At 42.9% G+C, this 19,738-nt stretch overlaps 1 protein-coding gene across 4 annotated transcripts in view; it reads left to right on the plus strand.

Annotated features, from left to right (window-relative positions):
• Positions 1-19,738, plus strand: part of RASEF (RAS and EF-hand domain containing) — a 369,451-nt gene that overhangs the window by 195,928 nt on the left and 153,785 nt on the right. For all 4 annotated transcript variants that reach the window (XR_013607103.1, XR_013607104.1, XM_078675838.1 and 1 more), the window contains one exon: positions 10,124-10,214. Coding sequence is in view for 2 of the 4 variants with exons in the window: in XM_078675838.1 (XP_078531964.1) it covers positions 10,124-10,214 (91 nt within the window). In the remaining 2 variants the exon portion in view is untranslated. The remainder of the gene's footprint in view (positions 1-10,123; positions 10,215-19,738) is intronic.

Below are 19,738 nucleotides of genomic sequence, written 5' to 3' on the forward strand. Positions count from 1 at the left end.
TCATTGCCCTTGTTCTGACTGTACTGCTTCTTTCCTCCTGTACCTGTTCCTTGCTGCTGTTGCTGTTGTCCCCCCTTCCCTGCTGCCTGCATCTGTACCACCATCAACTTTTCTTTTAGTTTCTTAGCCTTGGAGTCTATCTCATCACAGCAGTACCTAGCATATCTCAGTATTTCGTCTAGGGGTTTACTTTGCCAACAAATCGAGTGTTGCTGAATCATTAAACTAATATCCGGTCTCAGTCCCAGGACGAACTTAGACACAAATTGCCCTATGTCTTTTGGATCCATTACATCCAAGCCGCTATACTGTTTAAACGCCTTCAGCAATCTCTCGTAATATTCGTGGACTGTCTCTTTGGGTTCCTGTCTTGTTCGGTCTATCCTGACCCAATCTATGTCTTGCATTGGCACTTTCTCTTTCAGCCAAGTCATCACTCTCTCGAATTTTGCCATCACAGTCTCGGACGGCCCATTAGTCTTAGCATCTCTCTCTGGCTCCGTTGTGGGCCACTCAGCGCTAACCTTGCATGCGGTCCACAGATCTCCTGGTACTACAATGTCAAACAGCGTGTTCAGATCTATCCATAGGACCTTTGAGATTTTTACAAATCTCTCCACTTGCTTGTACCACTCCACTGGGTTTTCACGTAATTTGGGGAATGAGGTGGTAAAAGCAGCTAAATCTCCCCTACTCCAAGGGACATGTACATAGTTCCCATTTGCAACTTCACGCAAAGGGTAAGCTTCTATTCCCTGCTGTCCTGGTGTCATACCAATCATGCTTCTCCTGCCGGTCCCTTTCTTGGACCACCTCTCTTCCCACTTATCTAGTGCCCTCCATGTCCTTATTCCAGCAATCAGTTCCCTTATGTGCGTTTTCAGCCCAATCGTTCTCCTCTCATCTAGGTCTCGATCTGTATAATGTAGCCTGTGGTTACCCTGTAATGCTTTGGTTCTTGACAAGTCCACCATATATTTGCCTGCTAGTTCGACTAACTTCTCATGGACTGCTCTCGCTTTTCGAGTAATGTCCTTTGCCATATACAGTATTTCATCCTGTTCATACATTTCCATTCTCTCTAAAGGCAGGGTACCATCTACCATGTCATCCAGGTCTGACCTTAAACTGGTGACATCGAGTCTCTTGGCTTTTATCTCAGCTCGCAATATGTCTTTCGAAGGGGGCTCACTGGTCTCCCTACCATCCCAACTTCGAGCTCTACGTTTGGGCTCGGGAGAGTTAATGAGTGGTCTCCCTTGCTCCCATCTCTCCAGGTCCCATGCTCGGCCATCCGATCTTGGAAGGTGATGGAACATGGGCCTGTTACCCCCACTCTCTCCTGCTTCTCTCCTTTCACCGCACACCTCTCTGTTATTTTCCCTCTGGTCGCTACTCTCTCTTTGCCTAGTATCGCTCAGTATCCGATACGATCCTTCCTGGTTCCCCATATTCCCTGGGCTGCGCTCATTTCCGTCATCACAGGGAGTATGGTGCGACCTCTCACAACTCCCATTCAATTCTCTGGTGCCAGGTACACAGTGTGGACACTTAAAGCTGTTTCTGTACTCTTGCGCTCTCCTCTCCCCTTCACTGAGTATTGGGCGCGCCACCCCTCCACTCCCGGGGCCCCTGTTTTCCAGGTCTGTTCCATCTCCTCTCCGGGCCCAATGGGTGACTCCCCTACTCCCTCTACAGTCCCACTCCGGGCTGCTCTCCCCAGCCCCGCAGTGAGTCCGAGCTCGGCTGTCCTGACTTTCCCTTTCAGCTTCCGCAGCATTGATGCTCTTTTGAGCCTTCACTGCCTCATCCCACTGCTTCATGTACTCATTTAGCTCTTGAAAGGATTTTCGTCCAGATCCCCTCAGATCCACTGGCCATCTAGGGCCCCCAGGATCTCCTCCTGGGTCCCCTGCTGTGTGCATCGGGGTGCTCCACTCTCTCGGTATCGGCACCTGACTTGGGGAATTGATCGTATCGCTCCTTCTTGCCTTCTCTGCTCTTTCTCTGTCCTTCCGTACCCGTTCTTCCCCTCTTGCTCTCTCTTGGTCATATATCGATATTATAGGACCTATGGTAACAGGTACCTGTAGTGCATCTGGTAATGGGTAGGATGTGGCGCTTTCCGTTTCCGGCGCTCTTTGTACCACAAACCTCCCGACTACCTGTTGCACCTGACTAGGCTGGGACAGTTCTTTCTTTGCCTCAGGATCCCACTCTGAACTGGGAAGCGGTCTATGCTCTCCTGCATTGCTCCCCTTTTCTCCTTCAGTATGCTCGACCTCTCCCCCTGCTCTATTATACGGGGGTGGCCTGTCTGTCAATAATCTGTTTATCAGGCTGTCCTCTGTTTCGCTCTCATCATCTTCTTCTAGGGGGCTTTTATTTACGGGCACCTCTAGCACTGGGTACAGTTTATTTATTTCCAGGTTATGCACTCTCCATCTTTTAGCATCCGCATCCCACCTGGCATCCTGCACTGCCCTTACCGATCGTTTCACCCTTTCCTGTCGTCTGTTCATATTCTTCTCATGCGCTGCCCTAATCCATGCTTCAAGAGCTTCAAACTGGGTCGGTCTAGGCAAGGGTCTCATTGAGGTCATGACTGATTTTAATCGATGTAACACCTCTAATCTGAACGTCCCGTACTTCGGGAACGTCAGTTCCTCATTTCCTTCAGTAATCTTACTCCACTCTGATATCCAAAGGATCGTATGCAGCCCAACATTCACTGCCATATAACGGGCTGGCGTACCCTCCGGCGGGGCTTCTTCCCCTTCATACGATCCCCGCTTCTCTCTTTTAAACACCGCTTTCAGCCATTTAAAACACTTCATAATTATGCGCACAATATCCAGCCTCGCTACTCTGTTTACTTCCTGATGACAATCCACCAATCCTGTCGCGGCTTTGCTAGCTTGGCCTATCGCAGCGCGGTTTTTCTCCGGTCGGCCAATCACGTCGCGACCCTGTCTGACGTCTTTGCTAGCTGGCCTATCACAGCGCGGTCTTTCTCCGGTCGGCCAATCACGTCGCGACACTTTCTGACGTCACTTTTCTCCGCTTCGCAGCAGCACCCCTCCTTTCTCAACTCGTCTCCCGGTTATGCATGCGTCCCATTCATACACCGAAAAATGACTACTTCCAACCAAGCGGTCACTTCTCTCGACTGTACGTCCACAGTCTATCTGTAATTGTCAACACAACTGACGAAATGTCTATCGTCTCTCTGATAGGTTGCTTACACACACAGTAACTTCCGACCAGCGTCCGTTACTCATGCACTCACTCTTACGGTCCCCCTATCTCGGTCCTTCGGGTGATCAATGGTACCTCATGACCCCCTTCACACTAGTTGACAATTACTCTGGGTGTCCGATACACCCGAACCACTTAAGCTCTCCTTGAACTTAAGATTTCCACCGGTTGCGCGCGCTCACAACCTGTTCCACAGTCACTCTACAGACATTCAACTCCGCCAGACATTACAACATAGATACAATACAAAACACCGCAATCTAACACGCATAACCCTTTATACTCACTCTCGACCGATACTGCTGCTTTTTCTGTCTCACGTCATCCGGATCTTCTTCGGCGGGCTGTTCTTCCGATCATCGATCTCTAGGGGCCTTGGGGTAAGCTAACCTGGCCTAGGTCACCGTCCTCAAGAAGGCAACCATCCTCTATAGCTACCAACTGAAAGGGCGAGATTTTGATCGATACCTTATCTCTATTGATCCAAACCTCGATCTGGTCGACTGAACCTTTGTTGCCTGTCTTGGAGGAAAACAGTACACCCATTTCCAAGTTAGTTCACCCAATAAAGGACTCTGCTCCCAAAGATCACAAACAACTTCTAGCTTTCAAAAGTTTATTGTAAAGATATGATAAGCTGCAAATACAGGCATCTCAGAATGAGATTCACGAGATACACAGGTCCAATTACATACATGTGCTCTCGGAAAGCCCTCAGACGAGCAACGGAAATCACTAACACAAGTTCTAAGAATAATAAAGCTATCAGCATAGACGCATATCTCTCCTTCATTTAAGTTGGAGGAAAAGCACAGGTTAGGCTGTCCCTACCCTGCTCTAGATGGTATCCCTACTTAACCAAATCCCAACCTAACAAAGGTGTCAGCAGTGAATGACCCCCAAGGGAAGTCACCCACTCTAAGTCTTTTGGTGAAAAACCTATAGTTCTCCAGTCATGACCCCTCTCTGCCTACCCATCCACTCTCTAAAGGGTCCTCAGGTATCTGCTCTAACTCCACCCAGGGGTGCTGTCCCTAATACAAAACAGTCAACAACATTTGAGACGCCCCTTGCGAGACGCCCCTCACGTGGTGTAGCTTCTGGCTTTTTCCATGATGCTTTGTATTGGGCCTCATACGTTAGAGTTGACCTTGCTTCTCAGACTCTTCTCCGGCCCGCTGATACCCCTCAAACATTCCAGAACCCTCCTCCATGTCTAGGCCGTCTACTGAACAGACCTCTATTCATTCATTTATAATTGGATCCCCCCTCTTCCTTTGCAGACAGATATCTGCAGCCAAGAACCCAACTCTCATAGACTTCCAAAAAGAAGGCTTGCAACATTTCTCAGCCCAGACATGTACGTATAAATCAACGTTAAAACATTTCAGGCCTACAATATTTCTCATCATGATTATAGCATTCAACTTCTTCATTAATTAAAACATGTTAATATTCTTATTCTATTATTCAATAAACATTTCTATAAATCATGGCCCATTTAATGCAATGGCCAAAACATTAATACAATCTGTGTCGTGAAAAGAAACACCTTCCCTTTTAGCTCTGGCCCTGAGGCCTACCACATTCTGCGTTTAACCGCATACCATCTTATGTTTTAACAGTTACACGACATGGATTCAGAAATAATCACATCTACTAAAATCATATAATGTCACACATTTCTGTATTAGTTCCACTTCTACTTAAATCCCTACATTAGCTATACATTCAGAGTATAATTACAGATACTATTAGCACTCATGGCATTTCTCCTCATGATTTGTGCTTACTACTGGTAAGTGTGATGTACTCATACATTTAAGTCAGTTTGCGCTCTCTCACCACCACCCCGTCCCACCCTAACCCAGCCCAGAACCTATGAAAACTAAAATGATAATAACAACCTTATTATCATTTTATTTTTCCTGCTCTGAGAGCAGTGGGACGAGGCTCCTTCCCCTTAGCGGAGAAGCCACCCCTGTTTAGAATATTCTCATTAGGAGAAACTGCTGAAAACCGAAATATACATAGAAGCAGTGAGAGACTATTTCATTTAAAGGAGATTGTGTTAGTTACCAGAGTGTTGACAATTAACAGAAAAGTTTTTCATTAAAATGCTAATTAAGTGACATGATTTCTAATTAACATTTGTATGTTCTTGTTTATTCACGTTTAACAAGCCAGACATCCAGGTGTGAGTAATTAGGCTTTAAATATCATGAAATGTCTGTACAAGGGTGATACATCTTGTATTTTGCAGGCAATTAGCAATGAATGTCAATTTATTTTAAACATCGATTTCAAACTATAGTTTAATACATACAGGGGTGAGATTTTCAGGAGATGTGTATTTAAGGCCACAGCCAGACCCCAGCTCCGAGGAGTCCTTCGATGGGCCTCGCTGCACCTTCCTGAAGCTTCTTCCAAAGCATACTTTAGTTGGTGAATTATGGCACTGTTGACTGTTTTCTGCCCACAACTGGAGAGAGACACTGCTAAAAACCAGAGAGCAGAGAACTCAGAGGGCCAAATACACAAAGCTTTATTGCAAAGTAGCTGTTTCTTACTCCAGGCCTAAGTGTATCCTATTCATTCATTTCCAAGAGTAAGATGCTATTGCACTGGATAGATAGAGGGTACTCCTTCCTGACAGAGGCTGAAAAGAAATGGGAGGAATGAAGGGGATATATTATCGGGAAGACAGGGCTGCATCAGTGGTGACACTCTCCCATAAGAGTAGAATAACACAGATGAGGAAACAGATTATCCAGTATAAACTAGGTGAACTACCAGCCTTCAGTATCCCGTGCCAAGTGAAACCTTTTAAGACATACTTATTCAAAGAAATCATTTTTCTGAATTAGGCCCTGAGAGAACGATTGCCTGCCTGGGCCTTCCATAAAGTTGGCCTCTTATTTAGTGGACCCAAGAGAGGGCAAATATTATACACACCATTTGCTTTCATTACTCTCTTGATTACTGTTTTTTCTGAATCTGCCCTGTGGGTTATTGGTACAGCCACTTATTGATACGGCCACTTGCTGACTAGTGGCAGAATGACTGTGGAGGTCATAGTGGAACATTGCTGTGACCTCCTTTCCGTGTGTTCTCTTGCTACTGTCATCGGTCCCTGCTATGTTGGGGCTGCACGACCCTGCTTCCCAGTGTGATATTAGACCTTTACTCACCCACCTCCATTATAGTGTAGAAAGATACCCCCATCGTGGGAAACATCCTTTACAACACAACTTTTACCACGCAGTGCTATTACAACGCAGGTTTTACAACGAAAACCATTAAAACGCATTGCGCTGGGGGCGCTCTAGGATAGGGAATAGATTTAATTTACTATCCAACACCTTCCCTAGTGTCCACGGGGACTGGAGTTGGAATAGTAAATTAAACTATTCACTATCCAGCACCCCAAAGCGCTATGCGTTGTAATGGTATGCGTTGTAAAAACTGCGTTGTAACAGCATGCGTGGTAAAAGCATGCGTTGTAACGTCATACATCCCCCATCCTGGACCCTTTAGACGGTTTGAACAGTCATCAGTGAGTAAAAAAATGATTACACGCTATGAGTAGGAATTAAATACCCTCATATAGTCATCGAAATAGTAGGACTATGCTGATAGAAAACATAGCACCAAGGTTTAGTGCCTTGTAAGGCACTTCCACAAGTAGCCAACGTAGGAATTACGGTGCATGGAGAAAACATTTTTTCCAGGAGGAGAAACATTTTCTCTTACGCACCCGTGAAATTTAGGAGTGTTATCTATCTGTTCTGAGACTGGAAACATTTAATTAAATCATTTTAAAAGTACCTTTACAAGTGTTTCCAGAAGGATAATGTCTAAGCTAAATGTTTAGAAGTATCTGAAATCTTAGAGTGCCCCTTGCAATTTCCTCGGATACCTTTACATTTAGATTCCACAAATGTCAGACGGTAGAACAAGTGTGATACTGTCAGATTTCTCTTCATTGTAAATACTCTTTAGAAGTCTAAGATGTCACTTATCCAGATTCTGTATATAAGGACATGTGAAATTTAGGATCACAAATATTTAATTTTGCACATCATATTTACTCCTAGGTGAACCAAAACATTTGCAAATCAGGCCCCTCGCATTTTGTGCATCTGAGTTAGGATTTGTAGGGCTAAAACTGAGAACTTTAACTCATTTACGTGCTGCTGCTGATGGCAAAGCCTATGGGAAATGACTCACCTGCCCGATTCAAAGATCCATGCCAAGTCACTGCAGATTATTTTGCAGAAAGTGCTTCCACAGTAGTACACTTTCAGTATAAATGTTCACTACTGCCTAGTTTGACATGTGATTGTGGTATGGCGGACCAGTTGGCATATTTTTTGTTTGTATTGACAAACAAAAGATTAATGCCACTAACACGCTCCGAGTTTTCTCCCAGTGCAGGAACTGTGGTCTATTTTTTCTGCCAGGACCAATCGGTGGGGAAAATGTTCATTGGTTCCCTCAACTCAAAAAGAGGCAGTATAAGAACAATGTGGGTGGAAGGGACATCTGATGGCTTTTCTATTCCCTTTTATGTGTTCGGATTGAACAACTGTGCAACATAACATGAAATAAGTTGTGAATTTACACCATTTTATCTATCTGTTGAATGCTCATGCCATTGTGCCCTGCCATTACCTACTCTTTGCATATTCATTTCATTGTCTACAGCTATATTCTACCCTTTGCACATTGATTCCATTTTTTCCTGCTATTACATACTCTATGCACATCGATGCCATTTTCTCCTACCATTACCTATTATTTGCACGTTGATGCTTATAGTATGGACTTGGTCCAAAATTAAATAATATGGCTCACTGTTTCACCTACTATCCCTTCCAGGGTTCACCCCATTCCCACGCCAACCACTTCTCCTCTAGATGACAGATCATGGTCAGAGTATTATGATTCAAAGAGCTATTTTAGCATCACAAGCAAATACCAAACACATTTCCGAGATCAGTAAATGATCAGAGTTTGAATACGTTTTAAAAGCTTTATTCTCATTAAGAGATTAGTATTGTTCTTTTCATTCTGTTTTTGGTATTTATTATTATAGCCTTACAGCCCGCCAAAGCGAGCTATACCAGCTATAAAAGGCCTGCTGCAGCGTTATAGGCCTGGGCCGAAGGTGAGGGACTTTAACAAAGCAGCAGGATTTTAATTGCCAGTATAGCCCTGCTACGAAGGGCTATAAGGCTATTAGAACATTCTGCCACTAGAGGGAAGAATGTTCTAACAAATAACACAAAGCCTTCAGGAAGCGCAAGGGAATTGAAATCCCCTCAGGCTCCCTGAAGCCTTAAACATTGGAATGTTGGAGCTCCGGGCTGATACCAGCCATTATAAGCCCGGAGCCCTCCATTATTTTCAATGGAGCTACCAACATTCTAATGTTCTAATAGTCAATAAATCTTTTGTAAGTCTATAGAAATCCCATAAAAAGGTTTGGTTAGAATCAAATAGACAAAATAATGCAGCCAGCATGTTACATAAAGAAATACACCCAATTCTAAAAAGGTCAGACCAGAATTTCAGAGTTAGTAGAACCTATGAAGACTTCAAGCTCAAAGGAAAAGAGTGAGATTAAAGGAGCATAAAGCTTAAAACCAATGTTAAGCAGCAGATTCCCATAAAGTGTAGTTTATGAAACTCAGCCGAGTCTCAGTAATCAAGTAAGTGATCCTACAGTTGCAGTAGTAATCTGTAAACGTAAAGCCTGAAAATGAAGTAAGGATGAACAGAAGCAGCAGGAGGAACAACTGTCAGAAGGTACGTCAAAAAGTATGGAGAAAAGGCATAAAAAATAGATTTTTTTAACTAACTAAGAACACACACTAATATAAAAGACATGAATACCTTTTGCAGACATTGTATCAGGCTTCTTCTTCTCTGGTCCATTCAAAAGGCAGCTCTCCTATTTGAGCAGGTTCTGTTCTTCCTTTGCCACAAAAATACTTACGGATTGTAAAGTCTTATTATGAGTTAGCTACAGGCATTTGTAGTTAAGGTGTGCAAACATAAGCCTCAGTGCCATAGGCATTGATTACAGGCTGGCCTTTTAAAGTAATTCAATTATGCAAATGATGTAAAGAATGTACGATGCTAATGAAAAGAAACATCTTTGCAAAAAATGCATTTCATTAATACGAACAAGAAATATCGTTTTGAATGGACAACTATTCTATTCATGCATTATGTGAAATAGGGTAAGAATTGTAAGTTTAATCATTACAAACAATATGTTGCTTAGTAAAATAATACATTTGATTAAAACTGGAACATTCTTCAACTATGACGAACATTTCTAAGCATGTCACATTAAGGTCAGGCTTCTAAATTATTTGTGCACAGGTCAGCAATATTAGCCTCACTTTTAGTTAAAGGAAGCTTGCTTCTTAGAATGTCTATGGCTTTTACACAGAGCTATTGCAGAGCTATTGCAGTTTGCACATTTAAAATGTGTGTCATTGCTTTGAATTTTAGGTTAATCATTGCACATTTTTAAATGTCATTCTAAATAATTTGCATTTTAACTAGTCGACCTTCTCAATGCCCTTGTCCCCAGGCTTTACCTACTCTTTGTACTTTGGTACCTTTGTCTCCTGCCATTACCTACTCTTTGCACATTGATGTTGTTGTCTTCTGATGTTACCTACTCTTTGTAAGTTGCTGCCATTGTTCCTGACATTGCCTACTGTTGGCATGCTCATGCCATTTTCTTGGTTTACTTACTCCTAGGTCAACTGTATGTGCGATTGTCCATGGAATCATATCTTTGGGGACCCTTCATTACAACCACATGTTCATTTTTTTTTGATGTTAGGGCTCAGGATAAGGCAGCAATGCAGCTGAGTGAGTTGGAAGAGGAGATGGATCAGCGGATACAAGCTGCCGAACACAAAATAAAGACAGAGGTGAGTCTGCACTTAATTAGGGAATAGTGGAACCGGACAGTTACATGCAAGAAGACATTTAAACTGATGGGCAATGTCCAAACAGGGAACATTGGGAGTGTGAAACCTTTGGAGTGAAGTGTTATAAAGCATCATTTTATTTTCACTCCACAACATAATTCACAATGAATTTCCAGGTTTATGGGTAACCTGAAAACACCACACATCATCCAGGACAGTATGGCATCTGCTGTGACAAAGGAAATGGCAACCTATGAAATATTGTGCATATTTTTTTTTCAAATGTAATGCCTACAAATGTAATTTTAGCTTATATATATATGTGCTTTCTAAATCTTTAATTGGATTCCCCGCTCAGTGTCGGATCCGGTCAGACGACTATCAGCTATCACGCCAATGCCCAAGGCATTGTCCAGGGCTACTCTCCCCATTGTGGCTGCACATCCTGACCTGCTATCAGCGGTCACATTATCCTGACATCCAGTAATCCTCCAATCATCCTTGGCATATTTACCGCCGCCAGTGAACCCGATTGGGTTCACTGTAAGTATATTTTTACTCGTTCACGCACATGGTTGACACGCCACACCACAAATGAATGAGCCTTTGTGAATCGCAGATGTCCCCCATTCTGTTGGTCCTGACGAGACCCCTTATTCAGAGTTGGGTCGAAACGCTGTCTACGCTTTATGTAAGCGAACCACGTAGACAGCACCTATGATTGTATAGAGTCGCTGTAACATTCTATTGTTATCATTTATTGGTCGCTTTCATCATGAATATACATTCTTTGGAAACCCTGTAAATATTTCTCACTTAATGTCACTCAACTGTTCTGTTTTTTGGTTCTTTGAATACACTTGGGACACTCCGCACTGTCTGAAACCTATTCTGTACAATTTATATGTTATTTACTCCTTTTTTGAAAACAATACAAATTCAATTTTGATATGAATCCTGGTGTTACAAGCTTTATCTCTCTCTCTAGCATCCCCCCTAACCCTCAGCTGATATCGCAATTATGCCTTATATTTACTAAAGAAAATATATGTATTATTCCACTGGAACCATTGTTCTCATTATAAATTCTAAATCTTGAAGTCACTTAATAAATGCCTGTTTATTCTTCTACCAGTGAAAAATCTTTTCATGTTTTGGCCATGCCTACTGGAGTAGTGATTATATGATATACGTGCAGCACCAGTAAAGTGAGTGGTGTAATTTCTCTGACATCATAATGGCATAGGATGTGATATCATATCCCTTATTCCATCTTGATGCTATCAGACGATTGACCTCACTTATTTTTGACCTTAAACACAGGCCTCAAAAATTGTCTTCGCCCCCTGAAATTGGAGATGGAGTCAGTAAAAATTCCATATATATGTCTGTAAATGTACTACTAGTAGTGACTTTACAGCAGTATTTGAAATTTCGCACACTTGTCAGAAACCCCTGCTATCAGGGCAAAGCTCTCCCAGCAGAAAGTATAAAGAACTTTTCAAAAGTTAATTACAGTTAAAAGAAATTAAACATATTTGTAAGTTAAATGTTAGGATAAAATAATTGTATCTATAAATTTTATATGTAGAATATTTCTTTTAAAAATACTTAAGCATTATTGGATAAACTTTAAATGCAGTTTGTGAATAGCAAAAAGGGCTTACTCTTTTTTGGGTAGGCGTACGTCCCTTCCTGAACTCCTCACTAATCCTCCTTTACCCGTCCTTACACTTCCCTAAACCTCTCCCTTTTTATAATAATTATTCCCCATTTTCAAGCCACTCCTCCATCCCTCTCACATTTATTACTATAGCCTTATAGCCCGCCGTAGAGGGCTATACCGGCTATTAAAGGCCCTCTCCAGCGTTAAAGGCCCCGAGCCGAAGGCGAGGGCCTTTAACAAGGTAGAGCGACTTTAATAGCGGTATAGCCCATCTACGAAGGGCTATAAGGCTATTAGAACATTCTGTCACTAGAGGACAGCATGTTCTAACAAAAAAACCAAAGCCTTTTGGGAGCGTGAGGGGATTGGAATCCCCTCAGGCTCCCTGAAGCCTTTGTTCAAGCCAGAGCTGTTAACAAAGAAACATTGGAATGTTGGTGATCCAGGCTTATACCAGCCATTATAAGCCCAGAGCACTCCATTGTTTTCAATGGAGCTCCCAACATTCCAATGTTCTAATAAAACGTAGGTGTAAATATGCGAAGATCTCTGCAGTTGAAGCAGAGATCTCTGCACATAAATGATAGGAGGCGGGGAGACCCCCACACAGGTTTGTGAATAGCATTTTGAAGTACGTTTAGTAGTGCTATTGTAGTACTACTAAACGTACTACAAAATACAGTTTGTGAATTGCCCCCCGGTGCTAAATTTATTGCAAGATTGTTGGAAATACCATCTTTTGTGTGTTATCCCCTAGATTTTTCTTGCCCTATCTGCTTTGTCAGTATTAGAATCATAAGCATTTTCCCCCTGCGAAGCAGGATTAAAGTGCCTTTGCTCCACCTTCAATCATTGTTAACTTGGCTTATTCCTGAATGGCATATTTGACTTGACTGCAAGTCCCTAGAATATATTCTGGAAAGTGAATTCAAGACCTAGTGTTAAATGCCACCGATGAACTGCACCACTCACTGTGCCATCCTCTACATCTATTATAGGAATTAGTGCTAGTGTCTTAGGGTCTAATTTAGATCTCAGCGGATGGGTTACTCTGTCACAAAAGTGATGGATATCCCGTCTGCTGAAATCTATAGGATATAATGGGATTAAGATATCAGCGGAGGGGCTATTCGTCACCATTGTGATGGAGTAAGCCATCTGATTAGATCTAAATCAGGCCCTAATGTATTCTCACTCCTGTACTTCATTTATTCCTAGTCTACTTTATATATAACTGATGGGGTGGGGAGACTGATCACTCAAGCAGTATGCATCCCAGAGATTATGAAAAGATGGGGATGCATGTAGTATTAAAGTATCAATTTCTGTAGGTTCTCTGTTAGTGATTTTACATATATTGTTCTGAGGTTGGGAGCATGTGCTTTTGCATGAGATCTGGAAGTGACAGATCTAATTCATGAGTGAACAGATTGAGAAGAGTTAATAGTCAGGTAGGTGTGGTGCTGGCGGTACATGTAAAGGCCCTTTTTATTCCAAATCCCTTGGCAGATGGCATTGTCCAGTTTATTAGTCAGTGCTTGGGCTCAAAGCAGATCTACATTTGCATTAAGTGAGATCCTGATTCCCATTAAAAATATATGACTCCTCAAGGGGAGAGTTCACTTATTCAGTCCATGGTGTCCTTGGCAGTCACGAAATATATTGAAGTACTTTCTCATGTAAGTGCATGGCATTGTCTCCTCGATACTTACCCTTCTACTTCACGTTGTGTTTCCAGTATGATTAATATGCTGATGATTGGTGTGGAGTGTTGTGGAAAGGTGTGCAAAGGTGTGCAAAGGTGTGGGTATGGAGACGTTATGTGATGCAGCAGTGTGATGTGATTTTAGAGGGTTGATTTCCTGTTGTTTAGTGTAGGAAATTGTGATGTGCTACAGTATATGGTGGATTTAGTGTGGAGTGCAGTGGAGTGGTAAGGTGGCATGGAGAAGAGATGTGATATTTTATAGTATAGTGTACACAAGGTGTACTTTGATATGTTTGAGTGGGGTGGTAAGAGTGGAGTGTTGATAGGTGGTGGTATGGAATAGTGACAGATGAAGTAATGTGGATTTGTGAGCCTTAGTTCGATAGGTATAAGGGACCACTGAACAAAATCTGTCTAGTTTGACTGATTTTGATTTGATTAACTTTCATTGGACTGGTGGTGTGGGAGGAAATATTACCAGGGTCAATTGGGAGGGAATAGATTTTTACTTGATATGTTATGTTGTATTGCAATAAGAACTAACTGTTGTCCTGGAGCTGGACAGTTCTATTCCCGTTATTGGACCATGTAAATAGGGCCATTCTTAAAGCACTCCTGAAGGGAAGATATGAATATATCACCTTCACAGTGAGAGGAAGAGTATTCCAAGCGTTGACATCTGAGTGGCTGAAAGAAATTCCTCTTTAACGGCTACATTCAAGGTGTGTAATTTTCAAATTGTTGTCCAAAGCTAACCGGAGAAAATGATTAGGGTGATATTCCTGATCTCTATTCTGGAGATAATGAGGAACTTTTTCTGCATTGCTTGATGAACCAGCTATAAGCCTTGAACTGAATTCTTAATCAATTGGGAGCCAATGTACTTGTTTCCACTGAGAGGAGACATGAACCTTTTTTGATAGATTCTGTAAACGGAAAGGAGGCCGGGTTGTGAGAGAGTGCACCACCTAGGTCGGTCATGTGGTGTTCAGGATATTGCCCACCTCAAATGATCAGCCGCCCCTTGATCACAAATCAAAACATGCATGGAATGTGGATGAGAGGCAATATCAATTATTAACAAGTAAAGCAATGCAACATGTACAAGGTGGAAAAACAATCGGTAGTCATTGGTCTCTGTGCATCTTTATTTCAAATACGCCTGGTATGTGTTTTGTTGGAGACAACCAATACATTTTGCCCAAACATGGACTTCTTCAGGGCAATTGATGATGCGTTAAATGTCTTGCAAGAGTAATAGACATCATAACCCGAGGTCGGCCTGGTTTGTCCGTTTCTGTCAGTTAGGTAGAAACTAAAGAGGCCTCAAGCTTAAGGGACCGCCTGTGTGTCCTAGTCGGCTGAATATGGTGATGTCCAGTTGGTAGATCTAAGCAGCCACTAACGCTTCAGTGGAAGCAAAAGTTTAAGTGTAGATCGATTGTAGAGTGATTCCAACCGTGTCCAGATAGCGTCCTATGCTCAGCGGGGACCTTGTACCTGTTAAATTGCTTTACTTGTTAATAATTGATATTGTCTCTCATCCACAACCTTTTTTGATAGCTTGAAAATGAATTGAACCACTAGGTGCTGGATTGAATGAAACTTCCAAATCTCAGGCATATTCATACCTAAATAGAGGCTATTAAAGTAATCCATCCTTCATAAGATCAGAGCCGTTACTGCCAACTTCTGCTCTTCCAAGGGGAGGGAGGGGAGAATTTTCCTCAACAGCCTGAGATGAAACAGACAGGTTACTTATTTGCTTTTGAAAAGAGAATATGTCATGCATATAAACACCAAATCCTTTAATGTATTAGTGGTCAGAGTGGAGCCCAGGTCTGAAGGCCACCATGTGTTTGACCAGATCTCTCTATCTTGTCCTAATAGCATTACCTCTTTGTTGTCTGTGTTGAGTTTAACTGCTGTCTCCCTCAACCATTTAGCTGTCTCCACATGCAGGTTTTAAAAGTTTCATAGTTCTGGTATTGGCCTCCATCAAGCCAAATAAACAGCTGGGTGTGATTTGTATACATCATGAAATGAAACCCATGGTATCTTATAAGTTTCACCAGTGGGATTATATAAATATTAAACAGCCAAGGGCTCGAGGATGAACCTAGATGCATCCTTAAACCTCCTATTTGATTTGGAAATTCTTCAGATAATGAATTGTCCATTTTTGCTTTTTGACGGTGGTCACTAGGGTAAGAGGCTACTCATTGTAGAGCCAAGCCACGACACCTATCTCCCTCAACCTGGCTAGAATGAAGGTATAGGAGACGGTGTTGAAGGCTGCTGATAGATCCAGAAGAATCAAAGCAGTGCAGCCTCCTCTGTCCAAGGTTCATCTCAGCTCATCCACTACGTCAATCAGAACTGACTCAGTACTATGTCTGGTTCGAACCTCTGATTTACCGGATCCAGCACCGACTGAGGGTCTATAGAATACATAAGGCTTTTTTCTACTATTTTTTCTAGCATTTTCAGAGGAACTGACAACAGGAAAAGATAGTGGAAATGTGCTAAAATAGCGGGATCCACTGAGGGTTTCTTCAATATAGGAGGTACTGTAGTAAGCTGCAGTGGAACGACTGCTACCTTCGTGGATTAATTGCACAATCTAGCTGAACCCAGCTTCTAAGAAGCCATATGTAAGTGAAGAGCCTTATTTTACTACCATTAGAAGCTCTCTGGCGTCTTTTGTAGAGAGCTCACCAAACTCCACAAGCAGTATTGGTTTCTCTGATATACCTCCCCTTTGTTTGAGTCGAGATAGTGTCTCATTTGACAATATATATTGTCTCATTTGGCAGTTCATCATCATGATCTGAAGAAATCGTGTTCATTAACAGTGACCATTGAAGATATTGCATGACATTGTGCTCTCTTGGCTGTGTGTGAAGGAGCTTTCATTATCCATTATTTGGTATACTTTGGGACATTCCTGTGCCAAGTAGGTTACTCTGGATAGGATGGAATATAGCTGGTACATCATCAAGGATTCATGAATTTTGAAGCCTGGGTTACATCGAACAGCGGCACAAAGCAGCAAAGGCAACAGACAGGTGTATTTGAATTTATTCCAGTATCGAGATTGCCACTGAAAAGTTCAATTTATCCTATATTGAAAATATGTCTTATTTTGCACCCCTCATTGATCAGAAGGTCACCTTTAATAGATCGAGCAATATGTAAAATTCTAGGTTCTCTGTGAATTAGTATGAGAGGTTGCATTCTGGGAATTTGGCACGGTAAGGCAAGGTAAAAACCATCCTGTATTTTTTTATGTTTGACAGAGTGATGGGATGGGTTTTTGGGTGGTGATTTCATAATCGTGATGTTCTCTTATTGAGTAACCAATTTAAACCAATTTAATCTGGAATAATGTGTTGGTAAATAAATAAAAGAGTTGAGAAAGTGAGAGTGCAAGTAAGAGTTTGAACATTTAATGGATCAATGAGTTCTTGCCATCCTGCGTATCTCTAAGCTGCCAATTGTCTGTAGTTCAGTTGTGACATCAAATTTATTTTCAGATGATGTTCTCCTGTGTGAGTACCTGCGATAGTTTAGAACTGTTTTCAATCAGTTCCATTCCAATGAAGTTGGTCTTGTTGTTGACAATATATTGTGGATTTTGGTCTTTCTGTGTTGACCAACGTTATTGTTGGACTTGGCCCTTTTGGCAGGTTCACCCCTAAACTTCTTGCCTTTTCTGTGACCTGATATTGGTCGTTTTTGACATCTGCGCACTTTAGCACTGTGGCCCAGTGTAAAGTGAGGGCGCGCTCTGAGTGCGTGTGGTGAGATTGGCCTGCTCTCCCATAGGAATGCATGGGGGATATGTGTATCCATAGTAATTCCTGGTGTGAGAAGAGTGCAGGGGCGAGTTTAGTATGTATGAACTCGTAAGAATAAATGCTGCGCAATGGGGTGCGCAGATTTATGGTGACTGGTGGAGAAATGAATAGAAAAAGGGGACCCCCTGAAGCTAGTAACAAGTTCCTAGGTCGGGGCAATAATATTTCAAATATAACGAATCCTAGGCAACTTGAGGGTCCTGAAGGTTATCAGGTACATCAACACATGTATAACAAATGCTACAGTGTACTGAACAAATAACAGCAAATAAGATTAAAAGTATATTATTCATTTATTTATGTATTTTCGCACTGTATTTTTGCCTGGTGGTTTGATTATGTATTTCACCTTTAATAAATATATCTTCCTCTCTTGAACTTAAGCCAGCTTTTTTTACTTCATGCCTCCACCTACAAGTAGTTTTTTCCATCAGTTACAGTGTACTGGAGTGTGCAATATGTTTTGTGTAATTGTAATGTTTAACTGTTCTTTTTTAGAATCTTCAAGTGGTTCTCCAGAAGAAGGCGTGTGTTATGCCGAAATGCGCGTAGAGATTACCATTTAACCCACTGTTTTGTTCTTTTAAATACATTTTGAATTGATTGTTCATTGTATATGTATTGCATTCACATTATTATATGCCCTATATTATTTTGGCATAACTGTTATTTACTGTATTATTGCCACCTCACTTGGTTTTTATCTTTAATGTGTATTCTTTTTTTTTTTTAAATAAATGAATAATATACTTTTTAATTTTATTTGCTGTTATTTGTTCAGTACACTGTAGCATTTGTTATACATGTGTTGATGTACCTGATAACCTTCAGGACCCTCAAGTTGCCTAGGTTTCGTTATATTTGAAATATAGACTGGTGGAGAAATGCCACTTCTAGATGTTGGCATTTCTGTGTGCTATGTATCTGCCTGCCTGATGTGAATTGCATGTCTGGCTTGTGAATGACAGAGGCTGGTGAGGTGTGGGTGGCTCCAGGAGGGGCGGGATGAGTCAGTGCTAGGCTGAATAGGGACATCTGCATTCTGAGTAGTGGGAGAGGAGGTCCCTGGTCCCTTAATAGGAGTGTGCCTGCCGTAGTAAATGCTGGCTCCCCTGTGGTGTGTCTGATGACGAGCCCCCACCTGACAAAGGGGAAGAGGAGCCTTGTAAACAAAGTGCTCCAATTCCCCCCTGAACCAGTTGCATCTGGTTCCCCATACCCTACACTGCAAGAAGCGGGAGCCTACTACGCATTTCTGGGTGCCTTTAGACCAAAGCAGGGGCCCACCCCACGTTTTGGAATTCTCCAGCGAGAGCCCACCCCGCTGTTACTTGCCTCCATAAGCGGGTGCGCACCCCGCTGTGGTGTTTATGTGGCGGTGGAAGCTCACCTCTCACTTCACCTCAAGAAGAGACAAAGCCACCGCTCCGGGAGCGACCCGGAAGCCAGGCAGCTGTGCCTGGTTGTGGGCGAGGCAAACAAGGCCGCCAATTGCAGCAAGGCTACAGAGGAAGCAAGACGGGAGCCAACCCCATGCTCCAGTGCCCGTGAACCGGGAAGGAGAATCCAGGTGGGAGCCCAACCCGCCTTCAGATGTCCAGCGGGAGCGCACCCCGCTATGAGAATCCTCCCCAGCGAGGGAGACATCCAGACAGGAACCGGAGCCTCGCATGCTCCTTTTCTGAAGGTCCCAGAGGATCCTGGTGCAAAGCAGAGAGTCCGGGTAAGCAGGGGTTCTCTTATGTACACGGGGGACCCTTGTCCATGCACGTAGCCCCACAAGAGGCGTCCCGGGGACTGAGCTGTCCCGCCAGAGAGCGGGCCGCTCCAACTGTGGCAGCCTGTCAGGGCCCCCTTGCCTATTTCCAGCCTCACCGCACCAGTGCAGGCGGCTGCCACGTTGACCACGGTGTTCTAAAGAGTCCCAGTGAGGACCCTAAGGGGCACAGTGAGTGCCCATGCTCATACTTGTGTTCCCAGCTGCGCCGCACCAGCGCGGGAAGCTGCAACATGGTGCATAAATTGACCAGAGGGCCAGTGAGTGCCCGTGTCTTCAGTGCTTCACAGCTGCCCAGCAATTAGTAGGCAGCTGCAACGTTTAGGATCATTCATTGGGGGGCCCTTGTAGGAGACAGGTGTGAGATACACTCCTTCGCCCCAGCGCAATTGCGCAAGTGAGGATTCTGCTGCATTGGCAGCCGCCCTGACATTTTGGGACAGCGGGCATTTGAGCCCCAGTGGAAGGCCAAATTAGCCTGGGGACAGTTGGGTGATGTTAGGCACTGTGATT

Source organism: Lissotriton helveticus, chromosome 2_1 (assembly GCF_964261635.1).
Source record: "Lissotriton helveticus chromosome 2_1, aLisHel1.1, whole genome shotgun sequence".
Taxonomy (NCBI): Eukaryota; Metazoa; Chordata; class Amphibia; order Caudata; family Salamandridae; genus Lissotriton; species Lissotriton helveticus.